The sequence below is a fragment of the Plecotus auritus genome, assembly GCF_963455305.1.
Source record: "Plecotus auritus genome assembly, chromosome: 3".
NCBI lineage: Eukaryota > Metazoa > Chordata > Mammalia > Chiroptera > Vespertilionidae > Plecotus > Plecotus auritus.
In genome coordinates, this window is record NC_137772.1 from 161,457,453 (window position 1) to 161,479,014 (window position 21,562).

The window sequence follows — 21,562 nt, forward strand, 5'->3', positions numbered from 1 at the left end:
TCCTCTCTCTGAAATCAATGAAAACATTTTTTTACAAAAGCAAGAAAAACACATCAACACTGAGGTCTATACAACTTTTTTTCCTTTGAAAGACATACAAAAATTGTCAAGTTTGAGAAATCTTGCCTTATGTAAGATTGCTAAATTCTAAACAAATATTTTACTTACTTTACTAAATCCAAGCTTCCATGGATGCGTACCTAAAATCTTTTCTATCTTTCCCAAAACCACTTTAGAACGCGAGCTTATGAGCTGCTTAAAGTGTCGAGGCAGAAGAACTGGAAGGAATTCCATTATTTTTGGAAACTTCAATGCTGTCATTACATTTATAAATGGAACTGCAGGATACAGAAAAGAAAAAATCAAAACATACAAATGAGCTCATAGAACAACCAATTTGATGGATTTTCTAATTTAGTACCCCTCACTCAAGAAATCCAAATTAAAGAGAGATTAATAAATTTACTTTAACCAGCAAGAAAATTCATATTATAACAATTTATTTGTACTGAGATGGTTTTCACTGTATTTAACACCAAAAATTATGTTCTTTAAATGCTTAGGTAACTTCCTAGTCTTTTGTTTCATTTTGCTTACAAATAATTAGAATAAAATTCTAGACTCAATGACATAAAGATAAAATCAAAACTAAATATAAAAATAATACACATATTAACCTTTTTAATCAATTTTATTGTAACCATGATCCTTTTGTCATTGAAGTCATATGATGGTGTTCTGCCAAATTTATTTAAAATAACTAGTAATTGAAATAGTCCATATATGTGAATGTCCAAATAACAAACCATATTTTAAAAATATTTTAAATCATTTTGACTGAAATTTTTCTAAAATGGATTACTCATATTCTTGTCTTTCTCTTCTGACTTCTTAAATAGAGTAATTGACAACTCAACTTTTTCTTAATGACTCAAAGTAACCCTAAGGACACAAAAGTTAGATAGAATCACAGTTTTAGAGCTGGAAAGGCACTTAAAGATCATCTCACCCAATCTCTTATTAAAATATCTATCTATCTACATATATATATATTTTAAATTTATTTCAGAGAGGAAGGGAGAGGGAGAGAGAGAAACATCAATGATGATAGAGAGTCATTGATTGGCTGCCTCCCGTACACCCCCTATGGGGGATCGAGCCCACAATCCAGGCATGTGCCCTTGAATGGAATCGAACCTGGGCCCTTCAGTCCACAGGCCGACACCCTATCCACTGAGCCAAACCAGCTAGGTCCAGTATCTTCATATTAAAGATGAGGAACCTGGAATGTCAATGACATACTTCAAAAGCAATATAAACACATTTTCATCAAACCAATTTAAACAAGAATACTATAGCCCTGGCTGGGTAGCTTAGTTGGCTGGAGCATCATCTCGTAAACCAAAAGGTTTTGGGTTTGAATCCCGGTCAGGGCACATATCTAGGTTTCGGGTTCGATCCCTGGGCGGCAACTGATCTCTTTCTCTCTCTCTCACCTCCCCCCCCCCCCCCCCCCCCCCCGTTTCCCTAAACATAACCTCAGGTGAAGATTAATTTTAAAAAAAAATAAGATACTATGCCAAGATACAATTGTGGCAATATTTAAAACACCTAAGTCAGTAAGTATCTCAATTTTACTAAACTCGATAATAAAAATCACACCTACTTGTGTTTTCCACAGAATGGCACATCTTATAATCTGGTTGGGACTCTTGCTGTGTAGATTGTTTTTTACCATTCTTCATATTTGCCTTCTCAAAAGTTCTCAACGTTTCCCTAAGATTTTCAAAGTTGAGATTTTCATAGCCTAATGTTTCATTTACCCAAGCTAAAAATTTAGTTATAGTGTCACTGTGGACATTACAGTCGTTAAGAAAGCGGGAACAGATATTTTTTTGATATGGTGGTAACATATCAGACTGTAAAAAGTACGATGGAAATCCTTGAACTTGATAGTTCCTTGATCCCGCAGGCTTTACTTGTACCTTCACTCGCCACCAAGGACCCGTTAATGCAAAACGTCCAGACACTTCACACTGCTCTCGAGTGTTTTCATCAGAAATTACAACTTTAAAAAAAAAAAAAAAAAGTTTATTTAGTATATTTTAAAACCTCTTTCCCAATGTTTTTGTTTTTTAACCAAATCCATCATTCTCTGTAACTATCCTCCGCGCTCCCTTCTGCCCCCGCTGCACACACACAGCACCCAGTACAGACATCTGTTAGGGTGTCTATATTCCACTTACCTGTTTCTCTGTCTCCATCACTACCCTGTAAGCCCTCTAGCATAGGACAATGTTTCATTAGTCTTTGAGCTCCAAGAGGTAAGCATGGTGCATGGCAAAAGCCTGCTGTTCTTCTAAAAGTAGTCCTCTCTCTGCTACTTTGACTTCAGCAAAAAGTGACCTTCATGCAGTTCCTAAAAAAAAAATGTCATGGTCCCTCCCACTACCAGGCCTTTGAATAAGCTGTTCCATCTGCCTTAGGCATTCTATCTTTACTGTTTATCCCATTTATCTCAGCTTAACTAACTTCCTCAGGAAAGCCTTCACTGAATCTCATGAATATAACCTCTCTAGCACAACTTACTATTTCTCCTAAGCACTGAGTAGCATTATAGTTACTTCTGTGATTATTTAAAGAATGTCTGTTTAATTCACTAGATAGTAAGCTCCATTAGGACAGCAACCTCATCATCATATCTCTCCAGGGTATCCCTGCAACAAACACCTTGCTTGGAACATGGTAGCTAGTCACTAATACGTTTAGGATAAATTACTAGACCCTCCACAAATACTTGAAAATTGTCTAAACCTGTGCTGTCCATTCACGTGTAACTATTTAAATTTAAATTAAATAGGATATTAAAAATGGCGACCAAGTAAGTGAATGCTGCTCCCAGGACCAAGCTGGAATTACAACTATAATACAGAAAAACTTTCTGAATAATCAATGGAAAACTTGCAGGAGAGAATCCTGATACCTGAGGACCAAAAGTGGAGACCACATAGAGACTGGTAGGAAGGGCGGAGGCATGAAAGAAAGGGCTGGCTGGGTGCCCACAGACAGTAACTGAAGTCCTGGAGAGAGATCTCAGATGAGGCGGGTTGCCACTGAGAACTGTGGGATCTAATCTCCAAGCTGGGCCCCCAGCAGAGAGCACTAGAACTGAGAAGGGTACCCACATAACATCTGGCTGTGTAAAGCTGCACGATTGCTTACCTTCCAGGGAGAGAAGGGTGGAAATTCATGCACCCTCTTAAAGGGCCAACACACCCTTTAAGGTGTAGAGCCACTCACCTTATGCTCTGGCAGAGGGAGGGCAGAGTGGATTGGAGCTGTGTGAGCAGAAGCTAGGAACAGGGGCTCTGGGGTTAGAGCTCAGAAGGCAGACACCCCAGTTTTCTGTGCTGAGTCATTCCCTCATGCAGCAGAGATCATCTTTGTTACACAGACATTTGCTATACTGGCAACTTTGCCTGGGGGGAAGATAGCTGAACCACCCTATTGGAAAACAACTTGCCCCAAGGTGTGGAGTTCCTGAGACCCAGTCTCTTAATGGGTGGTCTCTGGAAAATCTGAGTCTCTGCTTGATCAAGTAGTCAGAAACAGTCTGACACTGTTCAGAACCAGAGATTGAGGGGCGTAGCAGATCTACCTATACAGAGTCACAAACCCAAACAGGCAGCCAAAATGAGACAAAGAAACAACCCCCAAATGAAAGAACAAGAGAATGCTCCAGAAGAAGAGAAAAATGAAATGGAGATAAGAAATTTTCAGAATAATGATGGTGAAGATGCTCAACAGCATGAGAAAAGATATAGTAACTAGGAAAACAGAAATAAAGAATGACATAGCACAAACAAAGAACACATTGGAAGGAATACACAGCAGATTAGGGGAAGTTGAGGATCGAACCAGTGAATTAGAAGACAGGGTTGAAAAAAAATCCCTCAATCAGAGAACCAAAAAGAAAAAACAATTTAAAAAAAACAGGACACCTAAATAAAAAATAATAATAAATAAATAAATAGGACAGCTTAAGGGAGCTGGGGGACAATGTGAAACATAACAATATTAGAATAGCAGGTGTGCCAGAAGAGGCAGAAAGGGAGAAAGAGATAGAGAATGTGTTTGAAGAAATAATGGCAGAACTTCCCTAACCTGGTAAAGAAAAAAGTCACACAAGTTTAGGAGACACAGAGAACCTCAAGCAAGAAGAATCCAAACAGGCCCATGCCCAGACACATCATAATTAAAATGCCAAAAATTAAAGACAAAAAGAGAATCTTAAAGGCAGCAAAAGAAAAGCAAACTGTTACTTATAAAGGCGTTCCCATAAGGCTGACACCTGATTTCTCATCAGAAACTCTACACGCCAGAAGGGAATGGCATGAAGTACTCAAGGTTATGGAAATCCAAGGATCTGAAACCAAGATTACTATATCCAGCAAGGCTATCATTCAAAATAGATAGTCAAGCCCTAGCAGGTTTGGCTCAGTGTATAGAGCGTCATCCTGCAGACTGAAGGGTCCTGGGTTTGATTCTGGTCAAGGGGACAGGCCCAGGTTGCGAGCTCAGTCCCCAGTGGGGAGGGCGGGGGGCATGCAGGAGGCAGCCAATCAATGATTCTCTCCCATTATTGATGTTTCTATCTCTCCCTCCCCTTCCTCTTTGAAATCAATAAAAAATAATTAAAAGAAATAAAAAATAGACAAATGAAGAACTTCCTAAACAACAACAACAAAAAGACTAAAGGAGTACATCACCACCAAGCCATCATTACAAGACATGCTAAAGGGATTGCTGTAATGAGAAGATGAAATAGAGAGAAACCTAGGCATACAGAATTACAATGTAATTAAGTGAGTACCTATCAATAATAACCTTAAATGTAAATCGATTAAATGCTCCCTTTCAAAGATGTAGGGTAGCTGGATGGATAATGACCCAACTATATGCTGTCTACAAGAGACCCACTTCAGAACAAAACACACACACGGATAAGAGTGAAGGGATGGAAAAAAAAATTTCCATGCAAATGGAAAAGAAAAAAAATTGCAATACTCATAGCTGACAAAATAAACTTCAAAATGAAGGCCATTACTGCCTTGTCTGGTTTGGCTCAGTGGATAGAGTGTCGGCCTGCGGACTGAAGGGTCCCGGGTTCAATTCTAGTCAAGGGCATACACTTGGATTGTGGGCTCAATCCTCAGTGGGGGGGGAACAGGAGATTGTCTCTCATCATTGATGTTCCTATCTCCCTCTCTCCCTCTCACTGATCCTCTCTGAAATCAATAAAAATACTTTTTTTTTTTTAAATGAAGGCCATCACTAGAGACAACAAAGGTCACTATATAATACTAAAGGGATCGATCCAACAAGAGGATATAACCCTGGTAAACATATATGCACCCAATATAGGAGCACCTAAATATATATTTAAAAAAAAAAAAAACTTAGAGGGGACTTTAATGGAGAGATCGACAACAATACAGTCATAGTAGGGGACTTTAACACTCCACTGACTTCACTGGATAGAACTTCCAGACAAATAATTAACAAGGAAACAGTGACTCTAAAGGACACAGTTGATCAGATGGATTTAATTGACATTTATAGAACATTTCACCCCAAAACTGCAGAATATACATTCTTCTCAAGTGCACAGGAATCATTCACAAAGCTAGACCACATGTTAGAACACAAAACAAATATTTAAAGTTCAAGAAGATTGAAATCATATTAAGTATCTTCTCAGATCACAGTGGAATGAAATTAGAAATCAACTAGAGTAGAAACACCCAAAAACATTCCAACATTTGGGGTTAAATAGCATGTTACTAAACAATGAATGGGTTACCAATGAGATAAAAAAAAAAAATAAACTTCCTGGAAAAAAATGTAAATGAACAAACAACAACCCACAATCTCTGGGACACAGCAAAAGTAGTCCTGAGAGGGAAGTTCATAGCACTACAGGCCTACTTCAAAAAACAAGGAAAATTAACAATAAACTATTTAACTCTACAACTTAAAGAACTAGAAAGAGAACACAAGAAAAGCCCAGAGTGAGTAGAAGGAGGGAAATAATAAAGATTGGAGCAAAAATAAATGATATAGAGACTAAAAAATAACACCAAAAAATGAGCTGGTTCTTTGAAAGGATAAACAAGATTGATGAATCATTAAGCAGACTGATCAAGAAACAAAGCTAGGGGACCCAAATAAATAAAATCAGAAACAAAAGTGGACATTGTGGATGAAATGGACAAATTCCTAGAAAAATACAATCTCCCAAAACTGAATCAGGATGAATCAGAAAATCTGAATAGTCCAATAACAACTGATGAAATAAAAGCAGTAATAAAAAAAAAAACTCCCAGCAAACAAAAGCCCGGGTCAAGACAGCTTCATGGGGGAGTTTTACTAAACATTCAAAGAAGTAATACCTATATTTCTTAAACTATTGTAAAAAATCCAAGAGGAAGGAACACTTCCAAGCTCTTTTCATGAAGCCAGTATTATCCTAATTCCAAAAGAAGATAAAGACACTACAAAGAAAGTTACAGGCCAATATCCCTGATGAATATAGATGTTAAAATCCTCAACAAGGATTTTAACATCTATATTCAACAAAATATTAGCAAATCAGATCCAGCAATATATTAAAAAAGATCATACACCATGACCAAGTGGGATTTATTCCAGGGATGCAAGGCTGGTACAATATTCGCAAATCATTAAACGTGATACATCACATAAACAAATTGAAAGGCAAAAATCACATGATTATATCAATAGGCACAGAAAAAGCATTTGACAAAATCTAACACCCTTTTTTGATAAAAACTCTCAGCAAAGTGGGACTAGAGGGAGCATATCGCAACATGATAAAGGCCATATATGACAAACCTAAGAACAGAAACAAGACAGGGATGTCTGCTGTCACCACTCTTATTCAACATAGTACTGGAAGTCCTAGCCACAGCAATCAGACAAGAAATAAAAGGCACAATACCAGATTTCAAGTTATACCCAAACCATTACACTCAATTCATATATGACAAAGGAGGCAAGAGCATACAGTGGAGTCAAGACAGTCTCTTCAATAAATGGTGTTGGGAAAATTGGACAGATACATGCAAAAAATTGAAACTAAACCACTTACACCATACACAATAAACTCAAAATGGATAAAAGACTTCAGTCGTGAAGCCATAAAAATTCTAGAAGAAACTATAGGCAGCAAAACACCAGACATCTCTCATAGCAATATGTTTATGGATACATCTCCTAGGGCAGTGGTCGGCAAACTGTGGCTCGTGAGCCACATGCGGCTCACGAGCCGCGGTTTGCCACTCTGTTGACTAATGAGTTTGCCGACCACTGTCCTAGGGCAAAGGAAACTAAGGAGAAAATAAACAAATGGCACTACATCAAAATAGAAAGCTTCTGCACAGCAAAAGAAACCCTCAACAAAATGAAAAGGGAGCCCACTGTATGGGAGAACATATTTGGCAATGATACATAAAGGGTTAATAACCAAAATATATAAGGAACTCCTACAACTTAACAAAAGGAAGACAAACAATTCAATTAAAAAATGGGCAAATAACCTAAATAGACACTTCTCCAAAGTGGGCATACAGAGGGCAAAGAGACATATGAAAAAAACGCTCAAAGTCACTAATCATCAGAGATGCAAATTAAAATGACAATGAAGTGTCACATCACACCTGTCAGAATGGCTACCATCAACAAATCCACAAATGACAAGTGCTGGTGAGTATGTGTAGAAAAGGGGACCCTAGTACACTGCTGGTGGGAATGCAGATCGGTGTAGCCACTATGGAAAATGGTATGGAGTTTCCTCAAAAAATTAAATATGAACTGCCATTTGACTCAGTGATCCCACTTCTGGGAATATATCCTAAGAGATCTGAAACACCAATCAGAAAGAATGTATGCACCTCTATGTTCACAGCAACACAATTTACAATAGCTTAGATCTGGAAACAGCCCAAGTGCCCATCAATAGGTGAGTAGATAAAAAAGCGGTGGTACATTTATATCATAGAATACTATGCAGTAGTAAAAAAAGGAAGAATCTCTTACCCTTTGAGACAGCATGGAGGGACCTAGAGAGTATTATGCTAAGCAAAATAAGACAGTCAGAGAAAGACAAGTATCACATGATTTCACACATATGTGGCATCCAAGTAACAAAATAAACTGATGAATGGAGTGGATACAGAGACATGGAAGCGTGGAACAGCGTGTGGAATCTTGGAGGAAAGGCAGGGGAGGGTGGGTGGATGGGAGGTAATCAACCAAAGATCTTGTATGCATATACATGGACACAGACAATAGGGTGGTGAAGGCCTGGGGTGGGGGGGTGGGGCGGATAGAGGTGGTCTGGAGGCGGTCAATGGGGAAAAACGGAGACATGTGTAATACTTTCAACAATAAAGAATTACTTTTAAAAATAAGGAAATAAAAAGAAATAAATAAATTTAAATTAAATTTTAAAATTTAGGTCCTTAGTTGCACTAGCTGCATTTCAAGTTCTCAATAGCCATATGTGACTAGCAGCTATTGTACTGGACAGCACAAATATAAAACTATGCCATCATCACAGAAAACTCCACTGGATGGCATTGGTCTAAATAGTAAAATATTCTAAACAGCAGTCACAAGTATAATTCATAGCATAGGAAACTACACATGCTAAACACGGATATCAACAGTATTAACACAAAGTTAATGAATCAATGATGCTCGATGGTGTTTCTTGGGTGCCTGTGTTTTCTTTTCTTTCTGAATATATTTTTATTGATTTCAGAGAGGAAGGGAGACAAATAGAAACATCAATGATGAGAATCATTGATCAGCTGCCTCCTGCACGCCCCCTACTGGGGATCGAGCCCACAACCCGGGCATGTGCCCTTGACCGGAATTGAACCCGGGACCCTTCAGTCCCCAGACCAACGCTCTATCCACTGAGCAAACCGCCTGTTTTCTAAGCGGCTGAAAAAAATCACGTATTTGACTCCAGGCTAGATATGGAAACAGTTAAAAGCCCCCGATTCACTACCTCAAAGAGTTGTAAACATTAAAAGAGATAATACATGTAGAGCACAAGCTTTAACACATAGTATTTGCTCAAGTTACTGCTACTATATTATCAATATAATTTTATCCTAAGTAGAACAATACAGCCAGGCCGTCCCAAAGGAAGTCTGTGAACAGCGCTGGGGCGCCTTACCCAGGACAGGGTCACACCAGAAAGCGGTGCGTTCACCTCCCACGCCACCCCCAGGCTCCCGGGCTTCCTCACCGTGGAGGCACCCGGGGAGGCTGCCGGCCCTGAGGCCCCCACTGCAGAGCTCCTCGGCGTCCACAAACACCGGCTCTTCCTCCTCCTCCACCAGGCAGTCATCGTTCTCCTCCACCAGGCAGTCATCGTTCTCCTGCACCAGGGCCTTGGGCGGGAGCAGAGGTCCCTGCAGTTCGCGCAGTTGCTTATTCATGGAGGCCATAACTCAATTCTCTGAAAGTCAACCCAACCCGGGAAAACCGGGCTGGGTACGAGGCCTTCGTCAGCCAATCAGGTTCGCGGCTTTAAGACTGTCAACTTCCGGGAACGCCAGTGCGAGCGCGGAGGGGAGGGGCTGCAACTAAGCTCCGCCCCAAACCGCGGGCTGGGCGGGGCTGCAACGAAACTCCGCCCCCAAGCCGCGGGCTGGGCGGTGTGCACGGGGTCGGGGGAGGGGGGTCAGTGCTAGGACGGAACCAGGTGTTTGGACGAAATCGAAATCAGCCTGCTGGGCATGTGTGGCATCTGCTGGACCGCTAGCCCACGACATCTCCTTCGGAGACAGAATCACGGGGGAAGGCCATGTCTAGTGAGCCTAGAGAGCCCAGAAAAGCAAGCCCTCCCAACACCCCCAAAACGAAACTCCAGATGCCCTTCAGGAAGGCTGGCCACCAGCCAAAGCAGGGAACAGGGAATCTCCAATCTGAGACTAGTCCTGACTGTTTGGGGCTTTCCTTAAGGAGTTGGATTTCACCCTCGCTGGTTTGGCTCAATGGATAGAGCATCGGTCTGCGGACTGAAGGGTCCCTGGTTCAATTCTGGCCATGTGCACATGCCCAGGTTGCAGGCTCAATTCCCAGTACGGGGTGTGCAAGAGGTAGCTGATTAATGATTCTCATCATTGATGTTTCTATCTCTACCTCTCCCTTCCTCTCTGAAATCAATAATTTTTCTTAAAAAAAGAGGAGTTGGATTTCTATCATCAAAAGCAGTTATTCAAGGTGCAGATCTCTAGTCCCCATTTCACCCATTGTATCTGGATCTAGGGCAGGGGCCCAGGGTTCTGTCTTTTAAGGCAAGTTAAGGTTGTTTATTTTTATGCTCTGCCAGGTCTGGAAACCACTGTATTAGGTAACATTCAAAGTCCTTTTCATCTTTTTCTCGGTGAGTACCCCCTAGTCTCCCAAATTTCTTTAAGCAGAAATAAATCTTTGCTCCCCTGTTCACAGTGGCGGTGGGGGGGGGGGGGGGCCGCGGGGGGCAGCATCTACTCTTAGCCCAGCGTACAGAGTATAGACGGGGGTGGGGGGAACAAAGTAGAAGAGAAAGGACAACGTTTTTAAAAATTGTTCTGGTGCCATGATTCTCATACTTAATGGGGCTACTATTTGAAAATCATTGTGCTCTTTAAGGATAAAATATATCACTACATTACTATTTTGGTTCTACTTATTATGAAATTACTTTATTAATAATATACCTAAAAAGCATACACTGTTTGCTAAATCCAAAAGCATCTTATGCTAGATTCTAATATAAACAACAGCCAGCACCAAAGGTTTGAGAAAATACTAAAATTGATTTTTCCTCCCATTGGGTACAAATGTCCACTTTTATTGCTTTCAGAAGAAAAATTCTTTGCTGCAACTGACAAAACACCAGTGTATCCAAGATTCATCTAAAGGAGGTTGACTTCCTTCCTTAACACTCTCAACAGCTACTGCTTCCATCACAGCATTGAATCTGCTGTGTCAAAAGTCACACTGCTGGTCTCTTTGTGCTAAATCCAATGGATACCCTTTAGCCTTGTCTTACTTCACCTCTCCACAGTATTTGACACTGAAAACTGTTTTCTTCTTGTGACACTCAGCTTCCTGGGCTTTAATGATTTGTCTTCTCAGGTCTTCCTTCTGCCCCGTTAGCCATATGTACTTTATTGGGCTCCTCTACCGGCCTCTAAGTACTGGCGTTCTCCAGGGTTCCATCTTAAGCACCTTCTCACTCTGATCCTCCCTTCAATCATCTTTCACCTGCTCTGTCACCTACATGCTAATGACCTGTCAGAGTTTATGAGACCTTCAACCAGAGGAGAGCCTGTGCCAGGAGCTCTGATACCACATGTCAGTCATTAAAGCCCTGCAGGAAAAACCCTCAGTGTTTACAACAGAGCTCTATGGTTGCAACAGCCCCTCCCCTCCACTTGCTCTCCCTCTCTGTAAAAGGGGGCTTCCTGCTTCTTCTTGATCTTCTTGCTTCTCTCTCACCATGTCTGCACAAACTGGATTGCAAACCTTTCTTTCTCCTGAATTAATCGTTTTTGTGACAGAATACCTAGCTGTGTTTACAGCAAACACTCCTAACCTGAGCTCCAAACCACTGCCCATTAGATGCCATATTGGATGCCCCTGGGCTACTTGAGGTTCAAAGCATCCAAATTGAGAGTCGTTCACTGCTCGCTCAAATCTGGATCACTTAGGTGTATATACATAGTGTATCCTTGTTACCAACATGATGATTTGGGGATACAACTCCAGAGTTAAACCTCCATTCATATAACTCAATTACATTCGACTAGATATGGTAGGTGAGGATTCAGGATGATGAGAACCTTGCTTCTTTACCTGTTGTTTCCTCGTTTTTTCCCCATCTCTCTTTTTTTAAAATATGTTTTTATTTATTTCAGAGAGAGGAAAGGAGAGGGAGAGAGTGATAGAAACACCAATGATGAGAGAGAATCATTGATTGGCTGCCCCCTGCATGACCCCCACTGGGGATTGAGCCTGCAACCCAGCCATGTTCCCTGACTGGGAATTAAACTGTGATCTCCTGGTTCATAGGTCCACACTCAACCACTGAGCCACACCAGCTGGGTGCCATCCCTCTTTTAAAAAATATTTTTATTGATTTTTAGAGAGGGAGAGAGAGAGAGAAACATCTATGTGAGAGCAAACATGGATCAACCGCTTCCTACACGCCCCCCACCAGGGATGGACTGCAACCTGGGCACGTGGCCATCCAGAACCTAACTAGCAACCTGTTAGTACATGGGACAATGCTCAACCAATTGAGCCACACTAGCCAGGGTCCCATCCCTTATTCTTTAAAAAAATGTTAACAGTTTTGGCTACTATTTGAAAATCCTGGGGCTACTATTTGAATGGGTTCTTGGATACCATTTTTCCCATACACAGTAAGCAACAGTACTCAAACGTGGCTGTGCATAAAATCACTCGGGATGTTTCTGAAAATTAGATTCCTGGATCTACCCTGAAGCTACATTTCCACAGACACCAAACAACATAGACATAAGTTTATTCACTATGTAATTTTGGTGGTAGCAAATGATTGGAAACAGCAGAAATGTGCACCAGTAAGAGACTTGTTGATAAACTAGAGTACATCCACATAGTGGAGTATTCTTCAGCAATTTAAAAAAAGGAAGAAGGAAGAAGATCTCTATGATCTCTGTGATAGGGACTGTTTTCCAAGACATGTTAAACAAGAAAGAACAGGGCATAAAACAATGCATGTGGTTTTATTTATGTGTGTGTTATTTTTGTGTTTGGGGAGAAAGAAGTACAGGAACGATACACCAGAAATGAATGAAAATAGCTACCTACAGATAGGGTGGAAACAGGGTAAAGAGACAGGGATGGCACAAGATCTCTGAGTTAATCTTTTGTAATGGATTTGACTTCTGAACCATGTAAATGTCTTTCATATTCAAAAATAAAGAAACAGAAAGTAAAACCTAAAATGGAACACAAACAGAAATAAATGAAACTGTCTATCAAATGTGTAACATAACCTCTCAGGGAAAATAATTTCTTCAAGTTACTTTTGAATACTTTGGATAAATATTTTAACTTACTCTGACTGTATACTCTTAGTAGATAATATTCTGAGGCCAAAAGATCTACAAAGAAATCTTAAACTCACCCCACAGTATGGTTAATGTTAGTTGTAATATTGTTACTGAAACTTTGAAATTATGTATTATAGGGTAAGCAATAAGAAAACATATCCATGTTTTATCAAGTGATGGTTTTAATGTACATGGAAAAGAAATACAAACTTAAAATAAAAGAAGTTAAGAAAAACTCCTACAATATTAAACTTGAATTGGAAATATCAATATGAGTTTGTGATTTCTTAAATTAAATTTTCTAGCTCTGTTTACTGAAAGGGCCGAAAGTAGTGTCACCCTACTAACTTTGACCACGTCTAACAATATTATCTTGGTTTGGGAATACCATCCTATCTAATAAAGAGGGAATATGCTAATTGGCCATCACTCTGTCACAAAGATGGATGCACCCACAGCTGAGTCCAAGTTCCCATAAGGAGCCTTAACCAGCAATCAGCAGGTACCTGAGGCTACACCCTCCCGTGCCCCCGGGGAGCTTGACAGGGGACCTCAGGCCGCGTCCCCTGCCCTGGCGTCAGGCTGGGGACCTCAGGCCGCACCCCCTACCCCAGTGCCAGGCCAGGGGACCTGAGGCCACACCCCCCATCCGGCAGGACTTGACAGGGGACCTCAAGGTGCACTTCCTATCCTGGTGCTGGGCTAGGGGACCTCAGGCTGCTACCCCCGCCTGGCAGGGCTTGACAGGGGACCTCAAAGTGTGCTTCCCATCCTGGTGCTGGGCTAGAGGACCTCAGGCTGCTCCCCCAACCCCAGTGCCAAGCTGGGGGACCTCAGGCCGCACCCCCCACCCAGGGGGGCTTGCTGGGTTGGGGGAACTCAGGCTGCTTCCCCGCCCAGTGGGGCTTGAGTGGGGACCTGAGTCTGTGCCCTGCCGGTGGGGTTTGACGGGGGAACTGAGGCTGCGCCCCCTCCCTGCCTGGCGGGGCTTGACAGGGGCCCTCAGGCCATGCCCCCCACCCAGTGCAGCTTGACAGGGGATCTCAGGCTGTGTCCCCCACTTGGCGGGGCTTGACGGAGGACCTCAAGGCCTGTCCCCCGCCCCAGTCTGGGCTGGGGGACCTCAAGCCACCCCCCTTCTGTCCTGGCACCGGGCCAGGGGACCTGAGGCTATGCCCCCTGCCCAGCAGGGCTTGACAAAGGTGGGACTGGCTGGGTCTGAATCTAGCCCAATGGGGGAGGTGGGCCCGGCCGGGTCTGGGTCTCACATGATTTTGAGGTGCATGTGGGTGGGTGGGGACTTGACTCTGGGTCCCCTGGTGAGCCCTAGACTCTGACAGGAGGAAGGTTTTCATATACATTTCACTAATTTTCTTTCATCTCTGACACTTCTATTATAGAGAAAGGGCAAATAGCAATATTAAATTATTTCCTCTAACTAATCCCCTTTTAATGGGCACGAATTTTGTGCACCGGGTCACTAGTCCTATCTAATAAAAGAGTAATATGCAAATTAACCATCACTCCACTACACCCACAAGTCACGCCCACAAGCCGTGCCCACCAGCCAATCAGGAGGGAATATGCAAATAAACCCAACCAAGATGGCTACAGCCACAGAGAGCAGGAGGGAGACTTGGGTTTCCCCAGCAATAAAGGAAGCCAAGCTTTCTGCCTGCCCTTGCCCGCCTAGGCCTCCACTCAAGGCTACAAAGTTTCAATGATAGAAGATACATAAACCTAAACAGAAATGGCCGCAGCCACAGAGCTGGAAAGAGCAGGAGGCTAGCGTCGTCTGCGGCGATGGAGGAAGCCAAGCTTCTGCAGCCCTGGCCAGCCCAGGCCTCCGCTTAAGGCTACAAAGTTTCAATTATAGAAGATACATAAATTCCAACAGAAATGGCTGCCACCTCCGAGCAAGCAGAAGGTTTGGCTCTGCTCCAGGCTACAAAGTTTCAATTGTAGAAGATAAATAAACCCCAGATACCAGGGCCTCGGCTTGGGTCACCAGGGAGCGTGGCCAGCCTGCAAACCACCACAGGCCCCTTGCCCAGGCCGCCCCACACCCCAAGGGAACCCCCACCCTGATCCGGGACACCCTTCAGGGCAAACCAGCTGGCCCCCATCTGTGCACCAGGCCTCTATCCTATCTAATAAAAGAGTAATATGCAGATTGACCATCACTCCAACACACAAGATGGCTGCTCCCATGTGGTCAAAGATCCTGCCCCCATGTGGACACAAGATGGCCACCACAAGATGGCCAGCAAGGGAGGGCAGTTGTGGGCGATCAGGCTTGCAGGAGAGGGCAGTTAGGGGTGACCAGGCCTGTAGGGAAAGGCAGTTGGGAGGGACCCAGGCCTGCAGGGGAGAGCAGTTGGGGGGGGACCAGGCCTTCAGGGGAGGGCAGTTAGGGGTGACCAGGCCTGCAGGGGAGGGCAGTTAGGGGCAAACAGGTTGGCAGGGGAGCAGTTAGGCATCAATCAGGCTGGCAGGGGAGTGGTTAGGGGGTGATCAGGCTGGCAGGCAGAAGCGGTCAGAGGCAATCAGGAAGGCAGGCAGGTGAGCAGTTGGGAGCCTGCAGTCCTGGATTGTGATTGGAATGTCTGACTGCCCGTTTAGGCCTGATCCCACCAGGATGGGGTCTAAATGGGCAGTCGGACATCCCTTGAGGGGTCCCAGATTGGAGAGGGTGCAGGCTGGGCTGAGGGAAACCCCTGTGCACGAATTTCATGCACCGGGCCTCTAGTCTATAAATATAAAAGCCTAAATGAATGAACGAACTGGTCTACCAGTCGCTATGACAAGCACTGACCACCAGGGGGCAGACACTCAATGCAGGAGTTGCCCCCTGGTGGTCAGTGCACTCCCACAGCAGGAGCGCCACTCAGCTGGCCTACAGGCACCAGACATAGGGCTCACGGCTGCTGGTGCTCGCCTCTCCTGATCAGGACTGACTGGGCATGCACCCAAGGCAGGCGCAGCAGGGCTGGAATGAACGGGAGCGGCAGGGAGAAGCAGCAGGTGGCATTGGACTGCTGGTTTCAGCCTGATCGCCACAGGCCATGCTGAGGGACCCCACCGGTACATGAATCCGTACACTGGGCCTCTAGTTTCTTACTAAAAGCAATGGAGGCTTCTTAAGAAATGGCTGATTCTGGGACTTTTTGTACCAAAAGGCAAGGAAACACTAAAAAATTAATGGAGTTATGATAAAAGGATCTGGGAGTCACAGTAAGCAAATTTAGGGAGATTTGAGTATCAAAAAGAATTACTGTGCTTGATTGTAACACACTGAGTAAATAAAAATTTGATATGTTCATTGTGATACTAAAAAAAATTTTTTTAAGGAAGAAAGAAAAAGAGAAAGAAAAGAATGCCAGTTAAGAATTAAAAATACTTTTTAATATTAAACACCATTTTGCAATCCCTAGTGAAATAACTGATTCAAGCAAGGATCACCAAAGGATGCGGAACCATAAAGTGAAAAGTCAATAGGAAACTGATAGTCTCGTAGCCATAATAGCTTACAGATTGTGAAGGGGAAAATGTGCCTTTCCGATGGAAACACGTACTTGTCAGTCACCCCTTAATCAAGTTATCAAACTTAGTACCTATAATAATAAAAGCATAATATGCTAATTAGACCAGATGTCCTTCCAGACGTCCTTCCTTCTGGACAAAGAGGGGACTGCAGCAGAGGCGGCAATGGGCAGGGGCCACAGTAGAGGCCCCTGGTCGTGGCCGGGGGCTGGGGCCAAGGCCCTTGCACAAATTTCATGCATCGGGCCTCCAGTCATTAATAATGGGACAAACAAATGTGTCTCACGCTGTGATACAATATAGTGATGTACATAAGATCAGTTCTGAAGTATTCTTGCCGAAAATATTTAACCTGATTTAAAGCACGGCTCTAGGACAGCATTGTTCAATGGAAACATAATGTGAACTATATATATAATTTAAAAGTTTATAGTAGAGCTATATTGAAAAAAGAAATAGGTGACATTAATTTTAAAGATGAACTTAATTCAGTATATCCAAAATATTACTTCAACATGGCAATCAATATACAACTCATTGGTAAAATATTTTACATCATAGATCTTTGAAATCTGATGTGTATGTGACCCTCATAGTACACCTTAATTTGAAGTAGCTGCATTTCAACTGCTCAATAGCTACATGTGGCTGGTGACTATCATATTGGACGGCAAAGTTCTAAAACCAAACTCTAATTTGCCCCAAATTCAAGGAACTGAGGCATAAACTAAATAATACCATGAAGAAATGTAAAGATTTAGAACAGAAGTCAGAAAAACAATTTTTAAGGGCCAACTAGTAAATATTTTAGGCTTTGCAAGCCATACAGTTTTCACATAATTCTCCTCCTCTTCCTTCTTTCTCTTCTTTTTTACAATCCTTTATAAATATAAAACTACTAGAGGCTTGGTGCATGAAATTCATGCATGGGGGTGTGTGTCCCTCAGCCCAGCCTGCACCATCTCCAATCTGGAACATCCCTCTCACAATCCAGGACTGCTGGCTCCCAACTGCTCGCCTGCCTGCCTACTTGATTGCCCTTAACTGCTTCTGCCTGCCAGCCTGATCACTCCCTAACCACTCCCCTGCCAGCCTGATTGATGCCTAACTGCTTCCCCTGCCAGCCTGATTGCCCCTAACTGCCTTCCCCTGCAGGCCTGGTCACCCCTAACTGCCCTCCCCTGAAGGCCTGGTCACCCCTAACTGCCCTCCCCTGCAGGCCTGGTCACCCCTAACTGCCCTCCCCTGAAGGCCTGGTCACCCCTAACTGTCCTCCCCTACAGGCCTAGTCACCCCTAACTGCCCTCCACTGCAGGCCTGGTCCCTCCCACCTACCCTCTCCTGCTGGCCATCTTGTGGTGGCCATCTTGTGTCCACATGGGGGCAGCCATCTTTGACCACATGGGGGCAGCCATCTTGTGTATTGGAGTGATGGTCAATTTGCATATTACTCTTTTATTAGATAGGATAGAGGCCTGGTGCATGGGTGGGGGCCAGCTGGTTTGCCCTGAAGGGTGTCCCGGATCAGGGTGGGGGTTTCCTTGGGGCATGGGGCAGACTGGGTGAGGTGCCTATGGTGGTTTGCAGGCTGGCCACGCCCCCCTGGCGACCCAAACGGAGGCCCCAGAATCTGGGATTTATTTATCTTCTATAATTGAAACTTTGTAGCCTTGAGCGGAGGCCAGGGCCGACCAGGGCGGGTGGGAAGCTTGGCTTCCTCCATCACTGGGAGCAACCCAAGCCTCCTGCTTGCTCCAGCTCCATGGCCGCTGCCATATTTGTTGGGTTAATTTGCATACTCGCTCCTGATTGGCTTGTGGGCGTGGCTTGTGGGCATAGCGGAGGTAGGGTCAATTTGCATGTTTCTCTTTTATTAGATAGGATTCCTAGCTTCAGGGCTGTACAAAACAGGCCAAAATTTGCCCACACCTAAGTTAGCAGATGAGACATTCTACTAGACAGCTGACCTGGATTTTCCAAAAAGTCAGTGTCATGGGGGAAAGGTAGGAAAGGACAAGAGGGTTCCAGGGTTGACAGAGAGGCCAGTAGACGAAGTCAGGTGGGTGAGGAGTGGGCGTGGGAGGCTAGGGAGATGGGTGAGACCACAGCTTGCAGTGCTTCAGAGGCCACAGTGGGGCCGGTGAGAAGCCACCAAAGGCTGCAAACAGCTTACCCATTTTCTTCTGCAAAAAGGGTTGTTCATCAAGCAGAAACCAAGCTCTCACTTCCATGTCCCCTTGAGTCTCTCCTAAGAAATGCTTATGAAAGAAAGCAATTAATCTGAATTTTGAAGCAAAAATTGTCAGTATCTCATTCATGTTTCTTCTCACGTAGGAGTGTTTTCCTAGGTTACATATAATGTGTTTTCTGGTTATATTTACATTTGCTTTAGAGTGGTTGGGGTGTAGCAAGGCAAGTACCACACTGTGAAGTGATCATTAGTAAAACCTAAACATTTTATTGGGAGAGTGAGGAGGGAATAAGGTTTAGTGACCTGTTTAATTAATGTGATGAGGTAAAGCATCTAATTAATGTGTAGTTATGATAATGAAGGCTTCACACTTATGGGGAAGCACTTCAAATTAATTTATCCTGATGCATGTCTAAATTTTAGCATTTTGTCTTTTGTGTTTGTTAAAATGGGGTCCAAAGGGAAATGGTAGCATTAAAACCAGAAACAAGTTAAGTAATAGGACTATCAGAGATTGACAATTATACACAGAGCCGAAATTATAATAAAAAGGTGCTGGGTTTCATTTGGTCAACAGGTAGACACGTATGTGTGACAGGTAATACTGTTGCCCACTGATATCCGGTGTCCCTTTCATTCCAGGTACACAGTAGGGCTTTATTTTCCCATGAATTTGAAGTTAGTAATGACCATCTGACTTGCTGTAGCCAATAAAATGAGAGCAACATGTCACTTCAGGGTGGAAGCATTTAATTGCATCTCTCAACCCTCTACCACTGATTATTCCGTGGTGATTGTGGGAGTGTGAGGTGCAACAATGAGCCATCCTGTAACAGACAAATGTCCTGTAGAGGTACGTGGACCTGCATGCAGTAGACTTTGAATAAATGAGAATAAATCTTTGTTGTATTAACCCGCTAAGACTGTGGAGTTGTTTCTCTCATCAGCAGAACCTAGGGTAGCCTTACTGACAATACTGAACATCAACAAGTTGTTTATATTTGGTGGGTTAAACGAGAATCATAAGGGAACAATAATGGCCCTTCCCAAAAGGTTTCTATAATTTAATTAAAGTATTTAGATTGGGAGTTAATGGGGCAAAGGGCTGAAAAAGTGCCCTTGGGGCCGATGCAGAGGAGCTTTGCCTGCTAGAACCCGGGAGAGCACTGTGCAGCACCAACAGAGAGTTAGGGAAGCAGGAGCCTACCTCAGAGTGACATCTAGTTCTGTAATTCTCTAATGAACCCAGACTCCTACTAGGTAATGGTGTACACCAGAAAGAGAATAACAGACTCAAGATAAAAGGCTTATTGGAGTGTTCAATTGACTCATGTTATATTTATTATTTAATACGTTGTTTTTATATTTCAAAAATAAGGATGTATTATATGGAATGAAACTTGACATGAACTTTTAAGATAAAAGATAAAACCTAAAAGTAATTTCATCTTTGAGGGCACAGGTTGGACAATACCTCAAGACCCATGAGGCATCCATGACCTCTTCTTTGCCATATGGGTGCTTCAGTCAAAATGCTAATGTAATGAGTTGTCCTTGATGTTAATCCCTTGTCTCTAAATATTACAAAGAAATGATCCCAATCACCTCCATTGCAATTCACTTTAGTTTGCATTATTACCTAAATTTTCACTCAAGCTAAAATATTTGTAAGGCTAAATCCATGTTCTTATATTTCTGTTTCAGTACATGAGATTTTAAGTTGTAGGAGAACATGCTGATAAAAATATTATTGCTTCCTTAAATATGTTTTCTATAAGCTTCTTTCCTAAGAAACGTGCCATGATCATGGTAAACACCAAACCCAAAACACATCAACTCTGCTACCCCAGAGAGATGGTCCTGGGGAGCCATTCCTAGTCAGCCATATTGGTCTTAATTTTTAGTCATTTTATGAAAATTATTCATCTTATTTTATACAATACGTTTAAAAAATGGCAGAACTTTAGAAAATATTAGTAAGAAGATGCACATGATTATAACTCATTTATTTAGTCAATATAGATTTCAAGACAGTTACTGTTCTGGGTACTGGAGAAGAACAGTGAACGAACAAACCAAGTTGCTGAACCTTCTAGTGGGAGGAGATTGTCAAAGAACAAGTAAAAGTAAATATCAAGTGATTCTAAGAACTAGAAACAACAATGAAAGCAATTAAGGGGACAGAAAATGACTGGAGTGGAGATTTAATATTTCAGATTCAGGCAGATGGAAACAGGCAGAAATATTATGAAATTGACATTGATAAGATAGTATGCTCTGTTGGCTGAAGGATGAATAATTGAACAGAAGAAATGCAAATTGGGGAACAAGTGAAAATGCGATGCTTATGCAATCCATAATCAGCAATAGATGAAGACAGACTTCATGGAATGAAAATACAGTTGAGCAGTCCACAGGACCAGCCTTGTTACAGAAATCAAACTGCCTTCAGATTAGCCGGTGTGTTTTCTTGGGTTTATTCTAAATGGCTGGACAATTCCCTCCACCTGTGAGAAGACTCCACCTACAACATCTACTTCTGGTCAAGAGGGGAAAACCCATGCAGCTTATGAAGCACTGGACAAAGGTGAAATAAAAGGAGTAGGTTGGAATAATCATGAGCAAAAAAAGAATGGATGATTGG

General features: G+C 42.8%; 1 protein-coding gene across 1 annotated transcript in view; it reads right to left on the reverse strand.

Moving 5' to 3' along the window:
* HELB (DNA helicase B) overlaps window positions 1–9,565 on the reverse strand; it is a 52,076-nt gene extending 42,511 nt beyond the window's left edge. Inside the window, exons 1-3 of the mRNA XM_080659319.1 lie at window positions 9,341–9,565; window positions 1,667–2,068; window positions 169–338 (exon numbers count right to left, since the gene is read on the reverse strand). Of these exons, the coding sequence (XP_080515445.1) occupies window positions 169–338; window positions 1,667–2,068; window positions 9,341–9,542 (774 nt within the window). The 5' untranslated portion in view covers window positions 9,543–9,565. The remainder of the gene's footprint in view (window positions 1–168; window positions 339–1,666; window positions 2,069–9,340) is intronic.
* Window positions 9,566–21,562: the final 11,997 nt, after the last annotated feature.